The sequence below is a fragment of the Accipiter gentilis genome, chromosome 2, assembly GCF_929443795.1.
Source record: "Accipiter gentilis chromosome 2, bAccGen1.1, whole genome shotgun sequence".
NCBI lineage: Eukaryota > Metazoa > Chordata > Aves > Accipitriformes > Accipitridae > Astur > Astur gentilis.
Genome location: NC_064881.1, coordinates 37,192,245 through 37,217,288, shown reverse-complemented (window position 1 = coordinate 37,217,288; position 25,044 = coordinate 37,192,245). Strand labels below are relative to the sequence as shown.

General features: G+C 35.6%; 1 protein-coding gene across 3 annotated transcripts in view; it reads left to right on the top strand.

Annotated features, from left to right (window-relative positions):
* The window catches only part of CSMD3 (CUB and Sushi multiple domains 3), a 767,893-nt gene that overhangs the window by 645,827 nt on the left and 97,022 nt on the right, over positions 1-25,044 (top strand). For all 3 annotated transcript variants that reach the window (XM_049824473.1, XM_049824463.1, XM_049824457.1), the window contains 8 exons: positions 2,806-3,015; positions 7,239-7,427; positions 10,978-11,155; positions 14,115-14,260; positions 16,922-17,002; positions 18,147-18,260; positions 24,113-24,301; positions 24,719-24,865. In XM_049824473.1, the coding sequence (XP_049680430.1) occupies positions 2,806-3,015; positions 7,239-7,427; positions 10,978-11,155; positions 14,115-14,260; positions 16,922-17,002; positions 18,147-18,260; positions 24,113-24,301; positions 24,719-24,865 (1,254 nt within the window). The remainder of the gene's footprint in view (positions 1-2,805; positions 3,016-7,238; positions 7,428-10,977; positions 11,156-14,114; positions 14,261-16,921; positions 17,003-18,146; positions 18,261-24,112; positions 24,302-24,718; positions 24,866-25,044) is intronic.

The window sequence follows — 25,044 nt, the reverse complement described above, 5'->3', positions numbered from 1 at the left end:
AATTCTACTTTGTTTTAACTTATATAGAAGTATGTATGAACAGGAAAATGTTTAAAGACTCCTATAACCACTCAGCTGCTGAGCATTTTCTTCTTGTCCTGCCATATAATCGTTCTAATACATCATCTGGTTAGGAGAGAGGACTTTCTAATGGATAGTTAGCTACCTTCCTGTTCCTTACTGAATTAAATAATGAGAAATTTCTGTTGGCAAGATCATCATATGACGGAGTGTGCGTATGAACTGCATGTTTAGTGGGAGAGGTACTGATGAATGATGGCTAGATGATAGAATTTACTTTTTTTTTTACTCAAAAATAATAGGTGTGTTAAGGGATGTAAGGCGTGCAGCCACCTCCTCCAGCCCAGGACCCTCCTGCCCAGGCACTGGAGCCCAGCCTGGTGCCCAGGGACGTAAGGTCTCTGCCCAGGCTGAGGGACATGGCTGCCACTTTCCCATTTGCAGATTCAAACAGTAATGAAGCTGAGCACAGACACACACACTGGCCTGGATGGTCACTCAGACTGCCAACAGGAGGTGCTGCCTTCAACAGCACCTGCATACAGGAATCAAATAAAACACAAGCATAGGCAGCCAAGTCTCCTCCTCTGCTTGGGCTGGCAGAGAAAGGTCACTAGTGCAGGCACACACAAAACACTCTCTAGGTTCACAAGCACACACACATGTTTGCAGATCCCTTGATTGTCTGCCCGGCAGCCCTGTCTGGATTTCGGGCCCTCTTACTTGCTTCACAGGTTCCCTACTCACTGGCTGGTCCAGTTTGAAGATTTTTAGCAGATGACACATGAGCACCCACACCAGCACTGGGGAAGATATAGACACTTGACCTCCCAGGAGCCAGCACCAGGCATATGGGCTGTGACCCACCATCCCGCTCCAGCTGCCACCACTGAGGTCCTTACTCACCTCACTCACACTAGTCTCCCCAGTAACTGGTTTTGAGAACGCACACCATTCCCGCCCCAGTGGCTGGAAGTTAAAGACCCTTGCACTCACTTCAGGCCAGGGGCACCAACACCCCAGCTCAGACTCCAGTAGCTGGCACTCAGTCCATGCACACTGGTACCCCCGTTAGCTGACATTGTGGGCACAAGGTCTGTAGAATCATAGAATAGTTTGAGTTGGAAGGGACCTTTAAAGGTCATCTAGTCCAACCCCCCTGCAATGAGCAGGGACACCTTCAACTACATCAGGTTGCTCAGAACCCCGCTAGGACCCTCCCTAGATCCAGAGAGCTATGGCCTTTAACTCGCCCCAGTAGCTGACACCACAGGCGGCAGGATGCCCACACCCCCGCTCTGACTCCAGTAGCTGGGACCAATTTTCACCCTCCCCCACACACAGAGGTCTCACCAGTAACTGGCACTGAGACCCCCCCCCACTCACTCCAGTAGCTAGCACTACGTGCCAGGGGCACCCACAACCCTGGTCTGACTCCAGCAGCTGGCACCAAATTCTGCTTACAGATATGGATCTCACCGGCAGCTGGCACTTAGTCCTTGCAGCACATATGCACACAGGATAGAGAGTGAGATTACACAGAGAGATAGTTAAGAAAAGATTTAATAAGAAGATACGAGATGGTAGGACAGACTGGTGATCAGGTGCAGGGCTTAGCCAGAAAAATGCACTGACCCACCCCATTTTACACACAACCAACCCCTTTCATGCCCTTTTCTGTCTACCTCCATCTTTGTTCCTCCCTGCTCCCCTTTCCCCTGCGCGTCCCCTCAGGAGTTTGTACAAGTCTACCAATTCCTGCACCCCTCCCAGTATGACATACCCCTGGTTTACAATCTTATCAGTTGCAAAGTCCAGGTTGGTCTTCCTGGAAATTGTGCCTGTAGTTTCTTGACAGCCCATCAGTTAGTGTGACTGACAAGGTTTGTTTCTTGTCGTTGGCTCCACGTTTGCTTTGTCAGGTCTGTGTCTTTGTATATTTTGGTTTCTGGTTTTCCCCTTTTCCACTGGTTTCCCAATATATAAAGTCCTTGATCAGATGACCTCACTGGAATAAATATTTTCACACTCTCACTTGACATCATCAGTTAGTGTGATTGACCAGGTTTGTTTTTCATCACATCCTCCTTCAGGTTTGTGTCCCTCTTTCTTGTGTATGGCTTCCTCCTTTTCTTATTTTACCTTGCTTTGTTGAAAAATGTCCTTGACCAGATACCCTTAAAGGACCAGACACGGTCCTTCTACATACCCTTACAATATATGTGATCCATATTATGTGCACAATTTTTACTGTGCCTCCTGATTTTTTATATATATAAATTAATATATATAAGCTGAGAGATCAGTTTATGTACAACTGAAATGCAGCTATCTCTGGGGTAGAATTCTGTCACTGGATTTTTTTAGGTGTGGCACAAAAAGCATGTTTTCTTTTAATAGAACTAGAGACTATTTTATGCAATTGAAAACAGGAAAGCCTCAACTAAAATGAATAAATTCAATGTTCAGAACGGAAATTTGCCCTAAATGCACAAACAACAAACTTTGCCAAAAAGCGGCATAAAATACACTACAGTTCAATGCCTTAGATCATGTTAGTATTTCAGTGTTAGCATTTCTTAGCTTGCCAGCCTCTCAGAATTAGTAATGCATGAGGAGAAAGAATGCTTCAGAGTGAATTCCATGGACTGTATCAAGGAGTGTAACACATGCATTTCCACTAGTTACATTATTTTCTGATATTAACAGTGTAAAATGTACATACTTTATTCTCCCTCCTGGTATTGATACTAGTGGCTTTTATTTACTGATGATGTTTTTCAGGTGTCCATTTGCAGTTTGTGAATTTCTCAACGGAGACCATACATGATTACTTAGAAGTTAGGAGTGGATCTACAGAAACTAGCACTGTTATTGGGAGACTAAGTGGCCCTCAGCTACCAGCCTCTTTGTTCAGCACAACTCATGAAACCAGCTTATACTTTCACAGTGATTACTCACAGAACAAACAAGGATTTCATATTGTATATCAAGGTGAGATTTTGACGTTCTTATGTGAGAACAGGGTGGCTGTTGAAGGTTATTTCTTTTTTTGGCATTTCTAAAAGATAAACATGAAATAAAAGATTTTGTGTGTTGCAAACCGAAGTGTTATGCATCAAGATCAAACAGAAGAATGCAGAAAATTAAGATGAAAAAGGAAAAATAATTGCATATGCTCTTTAAAAAGCAGTTCTAATGTAGGCAAACAGATAATTTCCCATATCTGAATTTGGTTGGCATATTAATTTACATTGCCTGGCTTTACAAAGTAAGCATCTCTATTGTTTAATCTTTGTAAGCATATGGGAATCTCAGTTTTGTGTCTTGGGTTCTGGAAGGGAAAGAACTAAATATTGTTTTAGAGTACTGGATCCATGTAGGCTAGTACAGAATAATGCCAACTCAGAAATCTCCAAATCGATTTTGTTTCCTAGTTGGCAATAGCGCTGGAAGGTTCTTGTTTTGTTGTACCCAAGTAGGTCATGCTGAGCTGGTGAAGACTGCAAGATCATAATTCTATTGATATAATTGCAGATTCATTTAAAAGGGGTTACATCATCACTGTTCACAATAAAAGGTCAAATGTATATTTTAAAATATACCTGTTTTCATGATAACATTGAAGGATCATTTGAAGAGTTTTTACTTTAGAGCAGTCTCCTATTATTCTTTCAAAGGTAACAAGTCCAAGTTGACTTGAACTCTATGTAACATTCTGGAAGTGATCCACTGTAAAAAGTGTTAGCTTTTAAAGAAAAAGTCATTTTATGACTTAAATTGGATGCTAAGATTTTATTCACTTCTTATTTGGAATATGATACAATTTGTAGGAGTAAGGGAACTTTAAAATCTACTGCTAAGAGAGCAGTAAAAGACTAGTTTGTTCCCAGTTCTGTGATAAGAAGTCAGTGTTTCACATCTTCTTGGAAAAGATGTGAGAGGCTTATTTTCAAATCTTACTTGTTTGCTATCAAATCTTTGATATTCATAGTTCATTACAGAACCTTTTAATTCTTCTGAGAAAGCCAAGTAAAATTATAGACAGGTTTATTTCTCCTCTTCCTTAAGAATAAGAATGTAAAAACAGAAAACCCCTTGTCATGGTTTAACCCCAGTCAGCAACTAAGCACCACGCAGCCGCTCACTCGCTTCCCTCCCCACCCAGTGGGATGGGGGAGAAAATTGGGAAAAGAAGTAAAACTTGTGGGTTGAGATAAGATCAGTTTAATAGAACAGAAAATAAGAGACTAATAATGATAACACTAATCAAATGACAATAGTAATAATTAAAGAATTAGAATATACGAGTGATGCACAATGCAATTGCTCACCACTCGCCGACTGACGCCCAGTTAGTCCCCGAGTGGCGATCCCCGCCCCTCCCTCCTCCCCACCCCAGTTTATATACTGGGCATGATGTCACATGGTATGGAATATCCTGTTGGCCACTTTGGGTCAGGTGCCCTGGCTGTGTCCCCTCCCAACTTCTTGTGCCCCTCCAGCTTTCTTGCTGGCTGGGCATGAGAAGCTGAAGAATCCTTGACTTAGTCTAAATGCTAACGTAGCAACAACTGAAGACATCAGTGTGTTATCAACATTCTTCTTATCCCTAACTCAAAAACATAGCACTGTACCAGCTACTAGGAAGACAATTAACTCTATCCCAGCTGAAACCAGGACACCCCTATTGGATCAGAAAACAGCTCCATCTAGCTCAGTACGGTATTTCCAAATGGCAAAAAGGAATGCTACTTAGCAGCACAGAAGCCTAGCTAGTTTCTTTTGTAGTTTTCCAGCATCTACAGTTGTTGTCAGACTCTTAATTCTATTACTGTGCGATTTGATGGCATTTTCGCATTCAGGCTTTCCACTGTCTTCATGATATTTGTTAACATCTGTCCATATCAACCCCAATCTTTTTCCCAAAAAGCCATGTTTAGCCATGTGGTCAGTAATGTTATTCGTTATTATAGGCTGTATCATATTACCATGTATAGAAGTCAGGCTCACTGATTTTTAATTTCAAGGTCCCTCTAAAGATAGATGTGAATTACATTGAGAAATCACCACTCCTCTAGATCAGATCTTGAAATGATATGATACGTATCTTGGTTCAGCAGCTATTCTGGGTGAAATCCATCTGCTCATGGTCCTTTGTCTTACCTATTTAGTGTAGTACTTTTGTATTTACTTCAAGTTAATCTAGTGCCTTATACCTGCATAATACAAGCACTGCATCTGGTTTGAAAATCTCCACACCATCTTCAGCAGTAAAGATAGATACAAAGAATGTATTGAGTTTTTCTCTTATGGCATCCTAATCCATAAAAGTCCCTTTTTTCTCATTTGTCATGAACTGTCCCACCAGTTCCCTAGCTGACTTCTTGCTTCTGATGTTGTCAAATATTTTTTTTTATGATCAGCTGAGTCATCTTCTGCAAGACATTTTTCAAATTATTTTTGCTCTCTTTATTTTCTATTTAAATTTGACGTGCTATGTTTTATGATTTTTTGGAAAGGCAGACTTCCATTATTTAAATGCCAGTCTTTTCCCTATTGCAGCTTCTTTAACTTTCCTACTAAGTCACACAGGCATTTTTCTGAACCACCTTAGTGGTTTTTTATTCTGAAGTGTAGAACATATTTTACCTGGTCTTTTAAAGTAGCGTCAATTAGCAGATTCCAATCTGCATTACCTCATTTTTGTATAATTTGCTTTCTAGAAAATTGAATATCTCTGTGCTGGATTTATTTTACTTGCTCCCTCCTAGTACAATCAAATCACATTATGACTGCTACTATTGAGCAGCTCTCCCATGAACACTTCTTGAACTAAGGCTTGAGTACCAAGGTTGTTCAAATCTAAATAACATATTTTCTTGTGGGCTTTGCAACTGCTTGTTCTAGGGAACAATTATTTCCTGCATTCAAAATTTTATTTCTTCAAGTCATCCTGGTAAGGTGGATATTTGGGTACTCTGTTACTACTACCTGTTGTATATTTGTAGGCTCTCTAATTTTACTTAAGACTTCCTGTTCACCATCATTGTCCTGCTTAAACGTTTGTAGAAGCAGCTCAGTATTACTTATATTTCTCGAGGTTTAATTTCCATCTATGAGTATTCTGTAGTGCTTCTTTTTTTCCGGTAGTATTTTTCTTCTATGACTCTTAATATAATTTGTAAACAACAATGCTGCTCTCCCACCTGGAAGTCTCTGCCCTCTCAGTCTTGGAAAGGTGGTCATTTGGCAGCAGCACTGCATCCTGCTGCTCTATGCCATGCCTTTCACTTCAGGGCTGTTGGTTGGTCTAAGCATTCTAGATCCTACCTCCTGTGTTTTAGGCTCCTATAGTGGTGTGAAAGGGCTTCTTATTTTGGCCCTTGTTCTGTTCCTTAATACTGTATGCATCGCTCAACATGCGGTGTAGGCTACCTGATTTGCTTTTCCTATTGCTTTTCCTATTTATTGTAATTCTGCTGTTTGTCATTCTCCTGCACTTTTTTTAGAGGTGCATTGGCTGTTAACCTCCTCCCTGTCATGGTGTCACATCAGTCTTCTGTAACTGTTAGTTTTTTCCCATGCTTAGTTTAGATACTCTTCTGCAGCCTTTTTAATTTTCATTGTCAGCAGCTAGGATCTATTTTGATTAGGGTGTACTCAGGGTGCACTTGGAAGCAATTTGTAGTCTTAAAGAGCCAGGAAGTGGCCTAACTTTTTGAAGATCTAAGCTGAGAAAACACAAAGTCTAAATTCCTTTCTACTCTCTTCTCTAGTGCACTACTCCTGTACTTACTAAAATTACAAGATAAAATTAAGGGGCTAGTCTCATTTTTTGCCTTCATGGACCCTGTTCTAAAAACCTATAGGGTAGGGTGTTGGGTATTTGTTTACACACGCACACAGACACATTATCAATGTGTAAAGAACATAAGATCGTTTAAACTTTGGTTGTAGTATCATGTTTTCCTTATGGTTTGGAATTGGAAACTAATTTTTATGCATATTTCCAGAATTGCCGTGGGAATGTTTCACTGTGATTCTCCTGGTGTAAGACCAATGATTTTGACTGTCACTGAGGTTGAATTTAAGACATATGGCATGTCCATGATTTTTTAATTTTATTCTAATGAAAAGCTTTTATTTTTTAATTAATTGGAATTTATATTTTGCTTCCCCCCCCCCCCCCCATTATTATTATTTATTTACTTCAGCATATCAGTTACAAAGCTGTCCTGACCCTCGACCATTTCGTAATGGTTTTGTTATCGGGAATGACTTTACTGTGGGACAAACGATTTCATTTGAGTGTTTTCCTGGCTACACATTAATTGGAAATTCAGCTCTGACTTGTCTTCATGGCATCAGCCGTAACTGGAATCATCCTCTCCCCAGATGTGAAGGTATGTTCTGAGTGACCCATGAACCCTTCATTATTTGTAAGACTTCCTAAGGACTATTAACTGAAATCATTTCAGCTTTTCACTTTATAGAGACCTCTATTTTTATTTTGTGGTCTTTGCAGAGGAAGTATTCAATTTTGCACGTGAATATTTTTGCAGAGATACTGAAACATTTCATGGAAATGTGAAATCTCTGAAAACTTCTCTGAGCTAATAAGTTTATTTTTGGAAGGTTAAGCTTAAGGTCTGGAGTGTAGAGACCTGTGCTGCTTTTTAGTCTAGGTGGTGCCACAGAGTAAAAGCTCTGCACTTAATCAAGAAAAAAGAATAAAAAATTCAGTTCCCCAACTCTGGCCACTTATGTTCTGTCTCATAAGTTAGAAAGAGATGTCAAAGGTGGCATAAATTGCAGTTGTCCTCTGGTCAATGCTGTGTGAAGTCCTTGCTACAAATATTTTTTTGTGAATGGAAAATTTTTTAAAATTATATTTTTTAACCTTTTACACTTTTTTACACTGATATGCTTGCAGAAGGTAAGCAGATTCAAGGAACTGTGGCTTGTACATAGCTGAAATTTTAAGGAGACAGAATGAATGTATATGAAGTTTCTGTAGAGGTGTTTATCTTATCCCTAGCTATGCTGAAAGGAACCTGTACCTAAGCAGCAGGCCAAAGAGGGTCAGTCGTCCAGTGTTATCAGATTCTGAAACAGACAAAGATGGATGTTTTGGTAACACAGAAATTTCTTTGAGAAATATCTGTGCACCGCAAAATCTGTTTGTGGAACTGAGGGCTGAATTTTCTTCCATATGAAATAATCACTTTCTTTTGGAACCTCCAGGTTTGTCACAATTATGGCAACATTCAGACAGCAATGTTAGATTCCTGCAAAAACATAGACACAGTGAAGATACTTCATATTCAAAACTGTCATCCCCAAAACCTACACTCCTGGGACCGCAAGATCTAAATGCAGTTAGCAATTAAGTTATTGACTGTAAAGTTCTCTATATGTCTAGACACGGGTTTTCCACAAAGATGAGATCTGTACGAGGTGTTGAGTGCCAACTTTCATATGCCGTGAAGACCCTCCACAGTTTCAGGAGGGGTATTCAGGACCTGAGTTAAATGCCTAACTTCCCTCTATATTGAATGGTAAAAGCTCGGCATTAAGAATGGGATCCTCAATACCAAGCAAGTTGAAGAGGAATGCCTTGGGGGGGGGGGGGGGGAGCCACCTTCTTTTCTGGATTTTTGCATTATATTCGGAATCATCTACCTAAATTTAGATACTTAAATTAGAAGCCTCATTACTCAGAATTCCTTCTGGAGTCAGTGAGCCACTGGCATTTCTGGGTGATATGGTAGCTAAATTAAGACGTATCTGATACTGAATTCAGAAGGAGAAGCCTTATCATATAAAAGAGGGATGACACCTACACTGTCTTTTGAAAGGGGAAGAAGTTAATTCATCACAATTAAGTTTCAACCCCCATTTTCTGCATCCTGAAGGAATAGTAATGGTTCATGTCTTAACTGCTAAACAGCTTAGCTTTTCCCTGTTACTTAGTTCTAGCTGTATTTTCTGTATCCCAGAATCAAGACAAATAATTTACTGAATTGAGTGATTCTGTTTCTTTGAATTACCTTATTGGAACCAAAAATTTAATTAGTAAATTCTAAGATGTGCAGAGTATGTTGCTGTTCTGAGTATCACTTTTGATGAAGTTCCAGACAGTGGCTGGAAGTTCTTTGTTTCTACTTCATGTGGTATGAAAAGATGCAGATAAAAAAAATCAACCTAATTGATAATGGAGATCTAACATGTGCTGTGCTGCTTGATTACTGCCAACATTACTCAGCTCCCAGAGAAATTTCTTAAATTACAGGGGGTTTTGTGCAATTATTTACTGTGGTATGTTTAGTAAAGAGTTTTTGACATTTTTATATGTTACTGATGGTTTGGGTTTTTTTTTTCCTTATTGTTGAAGGAAAAAGATAATTAGGTATCTTCTAGTTGCACTTGGTTTGATTTGAGATAAAGTGCTTGTGTTCAAAAGCATTAAAATAAAGTGGACTTTTTTGTATATGCCTAGTGCCAGAAATGTAGGTATGTTTTAAATTTGTATTTGCTTTAATATCTTTATTGTAAGGCAGTATATACTAAGGCTTGTTAATGCCTCAGACTTCTTGAAGCAGACAGTCTGAATCAAATATCACTAAACGGGGTTCCTGTTTAAACATTTTTGTTCTCTTCTCCTTGCATCCTCATGCACCTAAAATCCCTCTAACCTGTGCTCAGCACCATCTAATACTCTCTGACCCTTCTTAACTCATGTCACTCACTTTCATCCTTTCAGAATAGATTCCCTTTCCTTTTCCAAGAAATCTCACTGCCTGACAGTCATCAGCCCATGTCTTCACTCCCCTAAGACCCTGCTGCAAAATCAATTCTGTCTGCAGTGTTCAAAAACCCTTGAGACTTTGAAGCTAAAAGCTGAAGACAAGCAGTATACCAGCTGTTGAGTCTGAATGGATGAGGTGTGACTATGAAAGACTCCTTACCCTACAGCTCCTCACCAAAGTATATGTATAAACCATAACACATGCTTTACCTAAATACAAACAATGCATAATTCCTATATGTCAAACCTATATTTCCAACAACCTGCCCTCTGGTTCTTAAGCATATTTTAGGGAATCTGGGTTGCCATTACATGTCCATTTGGGGTGGAGGGGAATGTGTGCAAAATAAAGCAAATTATACTGGTTTAGGCTTTGCTTACTTATCCAGAACTAGGCTTCTATAACATAATTTCCCTTCTGTAATAACAGGGTGGTGTCATATTCAACATGCATCTGGAACCTCTGTGGAGAAAAGTGTACAGTTTGGACAACTAGTTTTCCTGAAAGTAGTAGTTATGAAAGTCCAAAAGCTGTATGGTCAGTCTTGCACTGTATAATGTCTAAAATTAGTGCACTTCAACAAGAATTATAGGAAGGATTCTTACTTTGTCTACCATAATTTATCTGAGGAAATGCAAAATTGCTATTCATACTGTTGCACACAATATTTTAATTTTCAAATTTCCCTCTAATTTTCCCACACACTTCCTGCATCAACTTAGCATATCTATTCTCTCACCTGATAATTTTGTTTGGATACCTTCTTGTGACAATAAATGAAAGCAATTAATGTGTTTCACTGCTAATTTGTAGCTGGTGCTTACACAAAGCCATAACAAAGTGGTTTTCAATTATACAGGAAATAATTTAATCCAATGTCTAAATATTACTTTAGTTCAAGTTCTGATAGCATTTCTGACATTAGAATTATTTTTTTTTTTTCTTTTAGGTTTGACCAATAATATCAAAATAGACTTTGGACTCTGCAAATATCTCAGTAAAATCTGTTTTCTATAAACAGCAATGGTTTTACATAATCTAGTTATAGTATAACAAACATGTTCAAAAGTATGGCTTTTACATGGTTTAGACAAGAATGTGAGAAGGTTCTAATATCTTTTAAAAACAAATGTCTTTTTTATAGCCCTCTGTGGAGGAAATATAACTGCAATGAATGGCACCATATACTCTCCAGGATACCCTGATGAGTATCCAAACTTTCAAGACTGCTTCTGGCTTGTAAGGGTACCACCTGGGAATGGAATCTATATCAATTTCACAGTTCTCCAAACAGAACCAATATATGATTTCATAACTGTCTGGTAAGAAAACACCTTTGGCATTTATTTAATCTTCATGTGAAATAATGCAACAAAGTATAAATTAAAAAGAGTGTATTTGTGATTTGTCCCTTGACACTGATGTTCTGTCTAGGGGAAATGAGTGATTTGCACTAATCCGTGTTTTCCAATGTATCATTCCCTCTAGATAGCACTGGACATGAAGTTTCATAGTCCTTGTCTTAAGAATTCAAAGACAATAATAGCGTGCCTCAGTTTCTCAATGAAGAAGAGCATTCAGAAGTAGGCTATGACAGCTTATCAACAACCAAGAGAAGTAATTCTTAAGAAAGGAGTGATAATAAGCAGTTGCAGTTGTGTATTACAATGTTTAGAGTGTTAATACAAGAAACTACAGCGACACTTTCTTCCAGGCTGGCTTCTTTTAAACTGACAGTGCATAAAAGGAGAGACTCTATTTGTATTTGGCTGTGACAAAAAGAGTTGAACTAACAATAGCTGTAAACAAATTATATTCTCTATATACCTGAATCCATGTCTATCATGAATCTTTCAGATGATGAAGCCCCCATTTTGATGAAGCCCCAAGCTTAGTTGTGAAGTTGGTAAAGGCAGGAGGCTGTAACCAAGTATAACAGCTCCTGCAGTAATCTTGAAACTGTTACCGGGGAGTCTCCTAGACATTTCAATAGTGGCTAAAACCTTTTAGGAGCTTGCCTAAAACAATAATCCACTGATTATTGAATCTGCAGATTGAAAATCCACATGTTGAGAGAGTAGTCTTGTAGTCTGAGTAGTGCAAAATAATGAGAGGCAATTTGGAATATTAATTATTCATTTTATGTTTTCTGTTGCACAGAGATCTGATTTGGATTCATGTAAATTCATATAACTCAGGATTTCATTCCTACTTTCCTAAACAGTTCTCTGTACACTTCTGTGATCATTTCTGTGGGTTCTGGGTTTTTTTCATCTTATGTTTTACAAACTGTCTTGTCCTGCATCCCAGATACTCGATTGCTTTGCCTTAAACTCTAATCAAAATTTGATCAGAGTATGTACGCAGACTATTGCCCTGATAAAACTCAGATAATTTTGAATCCCTTTAACTCTTCACCACTTGTTTTGTGTATCAAATTTAGGCTGACACTTAGAATCTTTCCTGAATTAAATTATACCTTTGTGTGCATACAGACATCCTTTCTCTATTTCATCCTACACAAACTAGAACACCACTGTCCATTTCTAGTGCTTCTTCTGTTCAGCTCTTCTTTTCTACAAAGTGATTTCATGTGCTTTCAGTTGTACTCCTGGTTGTGTTACAAACTTGGTTCTTACAGTAAAAGTAATTGTATATACCATGACAGAGGTAAAACCTCAGTTTTATTTCATTATGTGTTCTTTGCTGATTGTTTTTAGATGTTTTGTATCCTATTTAGATTAACAACACTTTTAGGAGAATGTTCTGAAATTAAAGCATCTATTATGCTATTAATGTATATATCATGCATGTTGTTACTTATGTATGATTTATATACCTGTATAAACTGTATTATGTACGTGATGGCTATATAATTGCTATATGGCTGATGGCTATATAATAGCTTATGCCACTTTTGGGATATTATTTATTCACGGAACTGATCAGAAATTTTGATAGCTGTTTCAAATGGAAAAAATACATTCTTCACAATTCAAATGCTTCTTCAAATCATACTATTTCCCCAATAAAACAGAAGGGTGTGGGAAGGGGCAATGTGCAAGAATTTGGAGAAATGTATTACTGGAAAATTTTCAAAAAAAAAATACTCATCATTTTATTTTGAAATTATTTTCAGTTAAAATATCTTATGCCAATAACAATTAGAAAATTTAAACTTTTAATGTTCATAATTCTGATCTGGAAGGAAGCGAGTAGGAAAATGTAATGCCCTCGCATTATGATTTTGTCCTCCGTACAGTTCCACTATTGTTTAATACTAACTTTGATTTAATTTTTCTACTGAAATGAAGTAGCAGTGACCTTACCAGCAGTACCTGTATTGTCTAAATCATAATAAATAGTACAAAATAATATCAATCTATCTATGTGAACAAGGATTTAAGAAATCAATCAACTGTGTGTCATCCTTAGTTTTGGTTAAAACTACCAACATTTATATGAATGTTTACCTGTGCCAGAGACATAACCATTTATATAAAATGCATTGCACAACTCTCTCAGCAAAAGATTGATTCAGAAAACTCTAAACTACTCATAAAAACAAACTTTAAAAGAATTCTTAAGTGTCCATATTTACTATAAATTATAAATTATAACATTTAATTACGGGAGGAGCTAGGTTAAAAAATTCTGACATTACAGAATTCCTAAAAGTAGCATCCTTAAGATAATCATTATAAATAAAATCTACATTTATAAATGCCCACATGCAGTTTTCAAGTGAAATCTTGTATTCAGTGGAGTATAAGCATTTTGGTTTTATTTTTAATGAAGCCAGTATTCACTCGTCTTTTAAAAATTAAATAGTATTCATCTCTTAATTTTCCTAGAAATGACCAAAGTCAAAAAACTGGGCAAGATGAGCAGTATTAAGTTTATTTATTTTCTGATAGCCACTTCTGAAAGCATAGATAAGTATATATGAGCAGAGTTAGTGGCAGGAAAATAAAGTAAGATCAGAAATTCAATATTTTTGAGCTTGCTGCAATTATTTAAAAATAAGAATATTACTTCCAAAAGGTTGCTGAATGGAGCATCTTGCTCTCTAATAAATTTTTATTGTCTTCGAATCTGCTACCTGCTATACTCCAATCTGCATACAGTATTTAAAAAGGCTTTCAGCCCTATCTGATTTTATGAGATTCATGCCTTTCAGAGTAATCTAAAGAAATTTTACTACATTATACTAAAATTTGGTTGGAGAAATTAAATTATTTGTTTTCAGAAAAAAAATCTTTTTGTATCTGTTTGCGTTAGGGATGGACCAGACCAAACTTCTCCTCAAATTGGACAATTTAGTGGCAACACTGCATTAGAATCCGTCTATAGCACTTCCAATCAGATTCTGATCAAGTTCCACAGTGACTTTACTACCAGTGGCTTCTTTGTACTTAGTTATCATGGTAAGTGTGACAAATTGCACTTTTTCACTGTCTGTACTGATTACTGCAGGAAGAAAACTCATGAAAAAATTACTTTAATTACTTTTTTTAAGAAGATTTGCTATTACTGATATGACTGACCACCACTAGGGTGACCACCACGCAAACATATGAAAGACTAATACGAACGATGAAAACAAGCTATTTTCTTTACCAGATATTAAATTTACTGGTAGTAACGCAAAAAAAAAAAAAAAAGAATGCACTGTGAATAGACATGAGCAAAGAAGGTAGCATCAAGACCCTGCAGTTCAAGGTGCTCATCTTCTCACTGCTTACAGTGCTTCTAAAATTCCTTTGTAATCAAAATGGGGGTCATTAAATTTCTCATAGATATTTAAATCTTTTGAAGAAAGTACTATTATTCTAGAGATTTCAGTGATAGTGAACTATACTGTGTAGTTAACATTGTCCTCGAATTAAATGAACTAAATACTGACTGAATGAAAATGCCTAAGTATTAATGCACCAAATTCTACCTCTTTTTGTAGTAATTCAAAACTTCTGTGGCCAAGTGTTCTCTTGCATTCCTATCAGATTCAGAAGCAAGGGTGTTTCAGGTGCTCTGTGAATGCCTGTTGGATTGACTATTCCAGGAAAAGTGGACAGACTACAGTCTGTCTTCTGGATTCTGGTTAGATTTTGAGAATAGAAAGCTTTCTTTTTGACTTAGTAAAGACCAAGGTGAATACAGATAGACAAAACTGGGGGGATTAATGGAACGTTAATCTAAACATAACAAAGCAAAACAAAAAAGACCTAAATCCCACAATGAAAAAAACAGCAGCAACAGGAGTTGAATTGATTATGGAGTAGACTCCAGTAGGATTAGGCAGAGGGAGGTCAGAATTTTAATTCCAGATCTGGGCATCTAAATGGCCTGTAGCAGTTTGTGAATGACAAACTGACCCTTTGTGGTCAGCAATATATGAATTGCTATGTATTGATATGTATGAATATATCAGTAAATGACCAAACACATGTAAAAATGTTCATACTTAGTAATAAAGTGTCTCTAAAGACCTTGATCTCCTTATACTTGATTCTTCTGTTATTGTGGAAATTGTCATTCTGCAAGTGTGGGCTCTAGTGTGTAATAAAGATGCAAACTGAGCAGCACAAAGGATTATTCATGGAGAAACTTAAACACTTTTTGGACTGAAGTTGTCAAGATAAATAAATCCCTTAGTATCCCTGTGTTCCTTCATGTCAGCTACATACAATTTATAGCAATAACGGCAAGGCACTGAGAAGAGTCAAATTTATTTAAAATAGATAATTTTGGGATTAAAATGAATGATACCCCTAAATGAGAGAAATTACAGATAAATTATATGAATACTTTATTTGTATCCATTTTTTAATAATGTTAGTGACTTTTTAAATATATTTTTTAAAGATGAAAATAGCATAGCTGTTCCATGTTTGTTTGGTGTGGTTTATTTTAAATTACTTTATCCTAAGGCAGGATGTTAGCTTTCTGACTCACTGATTTAATTGGCTCTTCATTATGCGATTGACAAAAAGGAGTGGAATAGGAAGATGTCAAATATGGTTGACTCAGTAACAACAAAAGATCTTACCTGGATAAAATATAAATGTTATGATTGACAAAAGTTTGACCAGTTTGATTACTAAAGGATCCAAGTACAGGAAGTAACAAAGATGTGTATAACTGAAGCTGAATCGTCATCTGCCATAAGTAGATGGTGTTTCCTTGCTAATGAGAGATGCTATAAAACAATGCTATAGGAAAATGTAGTATCGGTGAAAACCAGGCATACCTGACTCATTGATTAGCCTGAATGTACACCCTAAAACACGGAAGACTACACTGTCAGTAGAAATACTTCAGTGTGATTTCTTTGGCTGTATTCAGATTGAAAGGAATTTCCTCTGTGTCCAAACACAGGACCATCCTCATAGGTTCTCTGTAAAAAAATAAAGCTATATAGCTTCTGCATACTCCTCCTACTTGTCTTTATAATTTGTTTCACCTAATTATTTTGCCTGGCTGTTGCATACATGTGTTAAAACTCAGGAAATTATTTCATGTGAGATTTCAAATGAGAAGTTTGAAAGCAGATTATTCTCTGACGCTATCTGCAGGTGAGATGTGCTCCACAACTATTCATTTACTGGGAAATTTCACCTTCAGAATGCTTCTGTCCATCAGTTATGCTCCCTCTGGGTAGAATCTTTTGGATTCTAAAACTTGCCTTTTTACAAAGTTTCAAAAATGGAAGAGTTCAGCAGTAAAAATGTATTGTATAAAAAGAAAACAAAAAAACCAAAGATTGTACAGTAGAAAAAATATTTGCTTTTCAGTTGAGGTTACTTAAGTGAGAAAATTGGCAACCACTTCTAAGCTTCTTAAGTTATTTACGAAAAGGGTTTTGCCACTGAAATTAAATAACTGAGAACACAGTTGCAACTTCCAATTTTTCATTAATTTTGATGTTCATATGTTTCCTTTCTTTTGATTTTCTTGAAAGTTCCAAAGTAAATGAATGGATGTTTATTTTTATCATGTTAATGTGGGTATTAACTCAGTTATGTTTGCATGGCTATCTTAACTGTCTAAGTATAGGAATGTCAACTGTGTTTTCTTCCTGTTTATAGCCTATCAGCTCCGGGTCTGCCAGCCTCCAACAAATATACCAAATGCTGAAATTCTAACTGAGGATGATGAATTCGAAATAGGTAAAATAAGAGAAAATAAAAGCAACTTTTTTTTCAAAAAAAAGGACTGGGATGCACAGAAATTTCTTACTTTTCAGGATGCAAATCATGCCTGTAATATGTTAGTTTTGCATTTGAAAGTAAAATTTTTAAGAAGTCATTCCTCTTTCGTGTACTTCCTGAATCCCATCTATGCTTCAGAGATCACATATAAGTAACAAAGTAAATTTCTAAGTAACTTCATTTTAAAATACATTTTTCATAATTTTTAATATAAAACATTTTCTTATATTGAAACAAACCAACAAACTCCACAAAAAAACATGTACACAATGGTATATTCTGTACCAGCATTAAGGTTCCGTGACCTGAAGGGTAAAATCAAATTTGTAAAAATTAGGAGGATCTGAGAAGAGGATGACATTCTGACCTTCACAGACCTGCTAACAATATTACTTAGCCACCTATCGTTCAAAGAAATATGACTTACATGGTCAGATGTGAGATGTCTAACCAGCTGGTTTCGCTCACATTATGGCACATAAAAATAAATTTATTTTTATTATATACCAATATTTGATTAGTTATATTTTTTCTTTTTCTGCTCTGTTACTGGGACCAAAGAGAACTGCTGGTGTACAATGTACAAATTTTTACTTTTATTCATACATAAAACTATATGAATTTTTAATTTCTTAATTTAAAAATTACGATTGCTTATTCTCACCATGCCAAATTTAGATATCATCAACTAAATCCAGTTCCTATTTTGTTTTTATTCCCTCAGGATTGTATGGGTTACTGACTTGATCTTATCTCTTTATTTAGTTCCATCATGGTTATCCAATGAATTATATTGCTTAAAGCTTTGTGGACAGATGGTTCACACAGCATCAGTCAAACCCAGACAAATTAGCAAACTATCCAACTAATAATGTGGTGGAAAACAGTGATAGATGTAGCATAGTGTGCAACACAATGCTCATTTACCGCATTTCTTAGACTAATCAAAGTTGTTTATGCCAGAGGTCATTTAGTCCATTATATATGGTGGCGAGAAACTTCATTAATCAATAATGTTTTCAAAGCTAAAAGTCCCAGTTAATAGCTGTTTAATGTTTCTTTTGTTTGTTTGTGTTTTGTCTTGTTTTGTTTTTCCAAACAGGAGACATAATAAGATACCAGTGTCAACCAGGCTTTACATTGGTTGGTAATGAGATCCTGACATGCCGACTAGGTGAAAGGCTTCAGATGGATGGAGCACCACCTACCTGTCAAGGTTTTTTCTCCTTTTTCTTTTCCTCCTGCCTGACCAGCTGAATGGTGACCCCTTAGATACCCTCCACTATCTCTTTAGATAAGATGGAACATTGAAAATATTTCAGACTTTTTTGATGCTATTCCAAATATTATCACAGTTTGTTATGGTGAATATGTGTCAACTATTAATGCAAAATAATTAGTAAAGTTTTAATGACTTTGATGAGTTTAAAGGACTGCTCTACTTTGTGAAAATAATTTCAAAATATTTTTTTGGAGGGAGCCTAATAAATAATGTGATTTTTTCATTTTATCTAGAACATAATAATATGAAAATTTATATGGAAATTTTAAAAAACATAGCATGGATTTGGGTGAACAAAGTCACAACATCATTTTTCACTGCAACTTTAAGTGCTTCCATTTTTATTCAGTATATTTTAAAGAACAGGTTTTCTGTATGTGTGCATGTATGCCTGTGTGTGTTCACGTTTTCCTTCGTTTATTGAAAACTGTGAATAGAGAGATACGACACTACCTCACCGTTAAGGTTGGAACAAAAGTAAAATCCTGCCAACCACTAACATCACCATTTAAGCCAATCTTTATTAAGTTGACATTTGATGTGTTATGCTGCAATAGAATTTTTCCATAATTTTTGAAGAAAGTGCAAGAGTTTTCTTCATACCGAACCAATTAGGGAGCTAATGGAGATAAACCTTGTACATGATTTATCTAAAAAAAATTGTAATCTTTTTAAATTTTCAGTGATGGGCAGATTTTTATTTTTTCTTACTAATTCTTCCATTTATTTCCAGAAAGATAAATAAGGGCATACAGTTATAAACATGTGTGATAAGATATTTCAAGGGAAAAAAAAAAAAACCAAAAAAACCCACAGCTTCATAAAAGTGTAATTTATGTAAACAAAAGCCATTTTGGATCCTGCTAGTTGTCATGATATTCCTTCATGTTCCATCTACTCCTGAGCTTAATATTCTAACATCTATTGCAAGATTAAAATACTTTCCCAAATCAGTCATAATAAATGAAGTTGATTTACATTTGTATTAAATGAAAAATGCTGCCATCTGGGTTTTCTACCAATGAAATGTTGGTTGTTCCCCCCTAGCAATTTTAATTCATTAACATATCTATAAAACACTAATGGTGAAAGATTTATTTGGAAATAGTAAATTAATTGTGAATAAATCTACTACTTTTACAAGTAAAGCTTTAATATTTGACTGTTTCTTGCTAATTTCTGAAGTTTCAAACTGGTGCACAATTTAGTTTTATGAATTTAAACATCAGTGTACTATTTTTTAGAACTTAATTGTGACTACAATGTTCAACTCAGTTTTCAGCTGAGAGTTGGAAAAGTACTGTCTTATAAATATACCCCTTTCCCGCATTCCTGTAAAACTGGAAGGATCAACTACTACTGCTGAATAAACTATTTTCCCCTGAATATATGCACAAAACTATGCAAAAGTCAAAATAATTTGTAGCAGTAAGTCTAGTTCTTAAAAATGCAAAGTCATCTTGAATTGTGAGTTTTATAAGAACTTTAAAACTGATAATTTCTGAAATTCCATGCATATATTTAGGTAAAAATGTGTCTAGGAATAGCTTCCAGCACCCCAATTTAAAATCCAACTTAGCAGGGTCATAGCATGTAACGGGTAGAAAACCACGGTAACCTCCAGGCGCTGCTTTAAATATTAAAATGATGTAATAATAGATAGGACAAACAGAGACATATTTGCTGATCCTGAGGCATTCTCTCAGCACGTGTTGCTGAAGGCATATTTATATTCATTGCAAGACCCAAGACAAAAACTCAGGAATGATGACTTCAGTTACCATAGTTAATCTTTCCTCTGTCACATATAAATGCTAAATATTGGATCAAATACTAAATATTAAATCAGTGCTCTTACCATTTCAGTTTAAAGCTGAATGAAATTAACATAATCTTCAGAACTAGTATACTCAGAAAATTAAAAAAAAAAAAAAAAAAAAAAGTCGAAGGAATTAGTTAAAACATGTTTAAAACGACCTTTCAAACTGGCCACCTAGAATAAGCAGCAACATAATTTTCTCTTGTATTTGTTTATATACTGTGTAAGTTTGAAGATACCAATATGTAAGCTAAATTTCAATATTGAAACCCAGATCAATAGAGAGCTCTGTGGAATATAGAGGCAGCAAAATTGTATGCCTAAAATTTATGGCTTTCGTGATTTTAGTATACTTACACTGGTTTATGTATAACCTACCATACTTTAATTGTGCAGGATATAACATATTACATAAGAGTCAGTCTCAAGAAATAAACTCAGCTCTTCTGTTCATTCATGTTTGTATTAGTATACTAATTCTTTTCACCAGGCAAAGCATATGTTTATTGTTAGACTTCATAGTGTTCTGTTGCCTTAACCTTATGCATACATTAGACACTTTAGCCAGTGTTAAGTGCATTTTGGTTGAATTTCGCTTCAATTTTTAACTTGAAATAAATTAATACACACATTCAACATTCATTTATTTATTGAATCTGAAGAGTGCTGCTGAACAGAATCTAAATAACAATATTTGGGGTTTGAATCTATTGTTTTGCAGTAAAGATGTAGTGGTCAATAACGAGGTATTCCTAGGAGAAAATATTGAAATAAATCTATTTAAAATTTTATTTTGAGATTTTAATTGTTACAGGTTAATTTACACCACATTTAGTACTATTTAAAAATATGTTGCCTTTTTTTTCTATTTTTTTATCTGATGTGTATCAGTTGGATGAGCATTTCTTAAAATTCTTGAAGATTTCCTTCTTTAGATCAGAAAATAATCACTAACTTCCACAAGCTTATGCCAATGCCTATCATCTTCTTTTGTTAAAATAGAGTATTTGCCATATGCAACATGTAACTTTGCCCTTAATTTTCCTTGAAATTAGCTTCTACTTTCAGGATCAAATGAAAGCTTCAGAGTAAGACGATTCAAACTGTATTTTGCATCGTAATTAGAAGACCCTGAGAAATTCTTCAATGATGACTCAGCTATATCTCAGCTACATTAGCTCAGATTCATAAAAAAACCTTAGCTACCCGATTCCCAAGGGAATCCTTTGTACAGAAATAAGCCTCTATAAAATTCCTGAGGGATGTTTACCTGGAGATCCTGAAATTGAGTACAGTTTGCAAAGCAGAATCATAAGGAGACAGCAAAACTAGCTGTAAATAAATGAGTGCAGCCAGATGACTATGATGCTTTTCCTGCCTTCTGCTACACCTCTGTGTGTGTGTTTATATATATGTATGTATGTATAAAGCTTGAGAGGATCAGTTCTTTCATTTGCTTGAGATAAAGTCTGTATCACAACTGGCCCAGCACTGTAGTTTGGCCAGATTCTAGCCATATGAGTTTTCTCATGTGCAGTGGAGGTGTTATATTCAATCTTTTCTTGATTAACTGAGACAAACACAGGACATGAGAAACAACTATTTAAATTTAGCAATTAGATGCTAATTTTGAAAGTGAGAGATGAATATTTTAAAATATATGGACAGATTCCTTTCTCTTTTTTAATGTCTGCTTGGATGGGGCTTTGACAAACCTAATTACTGAAAGATGTCCCTGCCCATGGCAGAGGGTTGGACTAGATGATCTTCAAAGGTCCCTTCCACCCCAAACTGTTCTATGTTTCTATGATTCTTATGAGTTTTGTTTATGAAGATGATTATTCTTTTTATCTCTCTTTCTCTGCTTTTCTGTGTTCTCTCTCTCTCTTCATAGTCTGATGACTTTTTCCCCATAAAAATCTGATTTTTGTATTTAATAAGCCAATAATATTTTAAGTGTTCTTGAGAAATCCAAGATCCTATTATTTTCTTGTGTAACTTGTAATGGCTCAGTACAAACTCACTTTCATGTAAGTGTTAGTTGTGAATATAAACCCCAGATTTTAAGGTTCCTGTTTAGCAGTGTTCAGTTCTGAATAAACTCTAGGCACTTTGTTCATATATCATGAAGCAAAACCAGTTCCTAAAAAACATTCCAATAACATGGCAATATCAAATATTTTTATTTAATGAGACAATTATTCTGTGTACACTTAGTGAATCCAGATAAATTCAAAATCAATCCTCTTCATCATATTTTTAAACACCATTTTGCTCAGTTTCAGCAACTGCTTTAAATAGTGGTGATAGCAAAGTAGCATTTATCCTGGTAGCATCCTCTATCCATCCTGAAACTATGACAATTAAGAATAGCCAGAGCTGCTATGTATTTTCTAGCACACCTGTAACTGGAATATTAATAACTTCAAAATATGATGTGGAATATAAGAAAAAAATAATTCTTTAGAGTAAGGTGAAGGTCTGTCAGGCTGTACTTGCTGAAGAAGTCAGCAGGGATAGAGCACTCTCATGTTGTGGGGTCTAGCCTCTCCCAGCAATGTTTTAGAGAAAAGGGTAAAGCATGTTCCTTTTCTTATTTCCTACCACTAAATTTGGGAAAAAGGCTGTCAGTAATTAAGAACTTCAGATTTTTATAATTTGTTTTTCAGCTGACTAAAATTTACTCATCAGGGAAATAGTCTGTCCCTGTGTTAGAAGGAGGAAAGTATCCGATTGTCTGAGCTTGAAAGTTCACTAGAAATGTGAATGTATAATGAAAATTCTCTCATACAAAGATTTAATAAAAAGGAGGTGTTTAGTAGATGTAAATTCAGTATGCACATAACATATAAGACAGTTACACATCTGTTACACTTACCAAAGAACTGAAGGATAATGAAGAATGTGGAGTTAAAATAAATATATCTATATCTCAGGGTGATATTTGGGTTTTTACTTTTAAGTGAGGCAGAAATCACCTATTTTTTTTCCTCTTAATTTGATCTTTATTTCCTCCAAAAGTCTTTGTCATAAGGTGAACAGTTGTACCTGTTTTTAAAAGGAGGATCAAATAGATGAATTGCCCAAAGTCATTCTGAAATTCTCCAGCCCGTTCAGGATTATAACACCAACACCTTGACTGCTAGTCATAGGCTTTGATTTTAAGAACTCTTCTTTGCTGCTTCTTTTGGTAATGGATAGAAAAGAAATGGGACTGTATTAGGTGAGGTGAAGGAAAAATAGAATTCCAAGTGTTTTTTAATGCATGTAAAGGCAAAACCCTAGCATTTTCTGAGGTTTCTATGAATCTAAAAACTAGGTAGTTGGATTAGCACAAATCGTATTCTTGTCTAATTAGTCCTACTGGGCAACAAAATGTCAACCTGAAGTGTGTCTTATATTTTCTAGACCAAAGGCCTCATGTCTGAATAGTGCTTACATTGTGTGTAGGTACATCAACATCCTTGGAGCTTGATTGAGGATCTCAAAATTTAGGTCCTGCTTTATACAGATTTTGGGAAGGATTGATTACTCTTTATTTAGGACCTGACAACCAAAAATCACAGTGTCTTCGAGTTTTGCTTTCAGTGCAAAACTTTACCTGGAATTATCGCTGACAGTAACAGTAACATGGGGCGGGGGAATGTCTATGGTTCTCTTTCTGAACAATGCAACAATTTAGTACTTAAGCACAGCCAACAAGAATATCTTATCATCTAGAGAATGAAAGAAGAAAAATGTCACAAAATGATACCTTCCGAGGGTTGCAGGGATTATTTTCAAGATAAACATTAGTTTAGCTTTTTTTTTCTACTAACTGACTTTGTTTCTAAATGTTGTCAGTCTTTCTGTATTTATGGAAATAAAATGAGTAATGCAGATCTTTTAAGCTCAAGAAAATCTTGCCAATCACATGAACCAGAAATAGTGGGCTTTAGATTTTTTTATCACTCTTTCTGTTTCACAGTGCTCTGTCCAGCCAATGAAATGCGTCTGGATTCAACAGGAGTAATACTGAGCCCTGGATATCCTGATAGCTACCCAAACCTCCAGATGTGTGCATGGACCATTACTGTGGAAAAGGGTTACAATATCAGCATGTTCTTCGAATTCTTCCAGACAGAAAAGGAATTTGATATACTTGAGGTGTTTGATGGTAACTATAGGATGCACAAATTTAGATGATACTTTTTATATATGTATTTTTACATTGCACCTGTGTAATCGGCATTGTTTATGTACCATAATTTGTCAGTATAAAAAAATCTTAAATAATCTATTTGGACTTTTTGTGCTAAAAAGAACTGTTGGATTACTGTGTTTCAAAATTGTACTGCATTAATTATGTTTAGAAATAATTTTGTTTCTGAACAAATATGTACTATCTAGTATATAACATATAATGCCAACTGGCATTTTTAATTCACATTAGTTTACCATTTGCTTGGAGGATACCATTTGCTTGGAGGATGTTTTATATGTATATTAATTTTATGCATATAATTTATTGTATGTTATTTTAAACTTTGTAACTTGTTTTTTCCTTTTTTCCTTTTTCCTTCTTTGTACCAAGGACCAAATAGTCATAGCCCACTGCTCATTTCTCTCAGTGGGGACTATTCGTCTTCTCTAAATATAACCAGCAATGGCCATGAAGTATTTCTCCGGTGGTCAGCAGATCATGGCACCAATAAAAAAGGTTTCAGGATAAGATATATAGGTATGTAAGTCAGACTTTCCTTAATGTGCATAAAATTTCAATATGGAACATATTTATTTATGTGAAAAGGGTATTTTTTGTAACATTAATTGCCAAGACTGAAAGGAAATCCAATGTGTTTTATGTATGAACCTGATGATACTGATCTTATAAGGGAAAAAAAAACCCTCACACCCTAA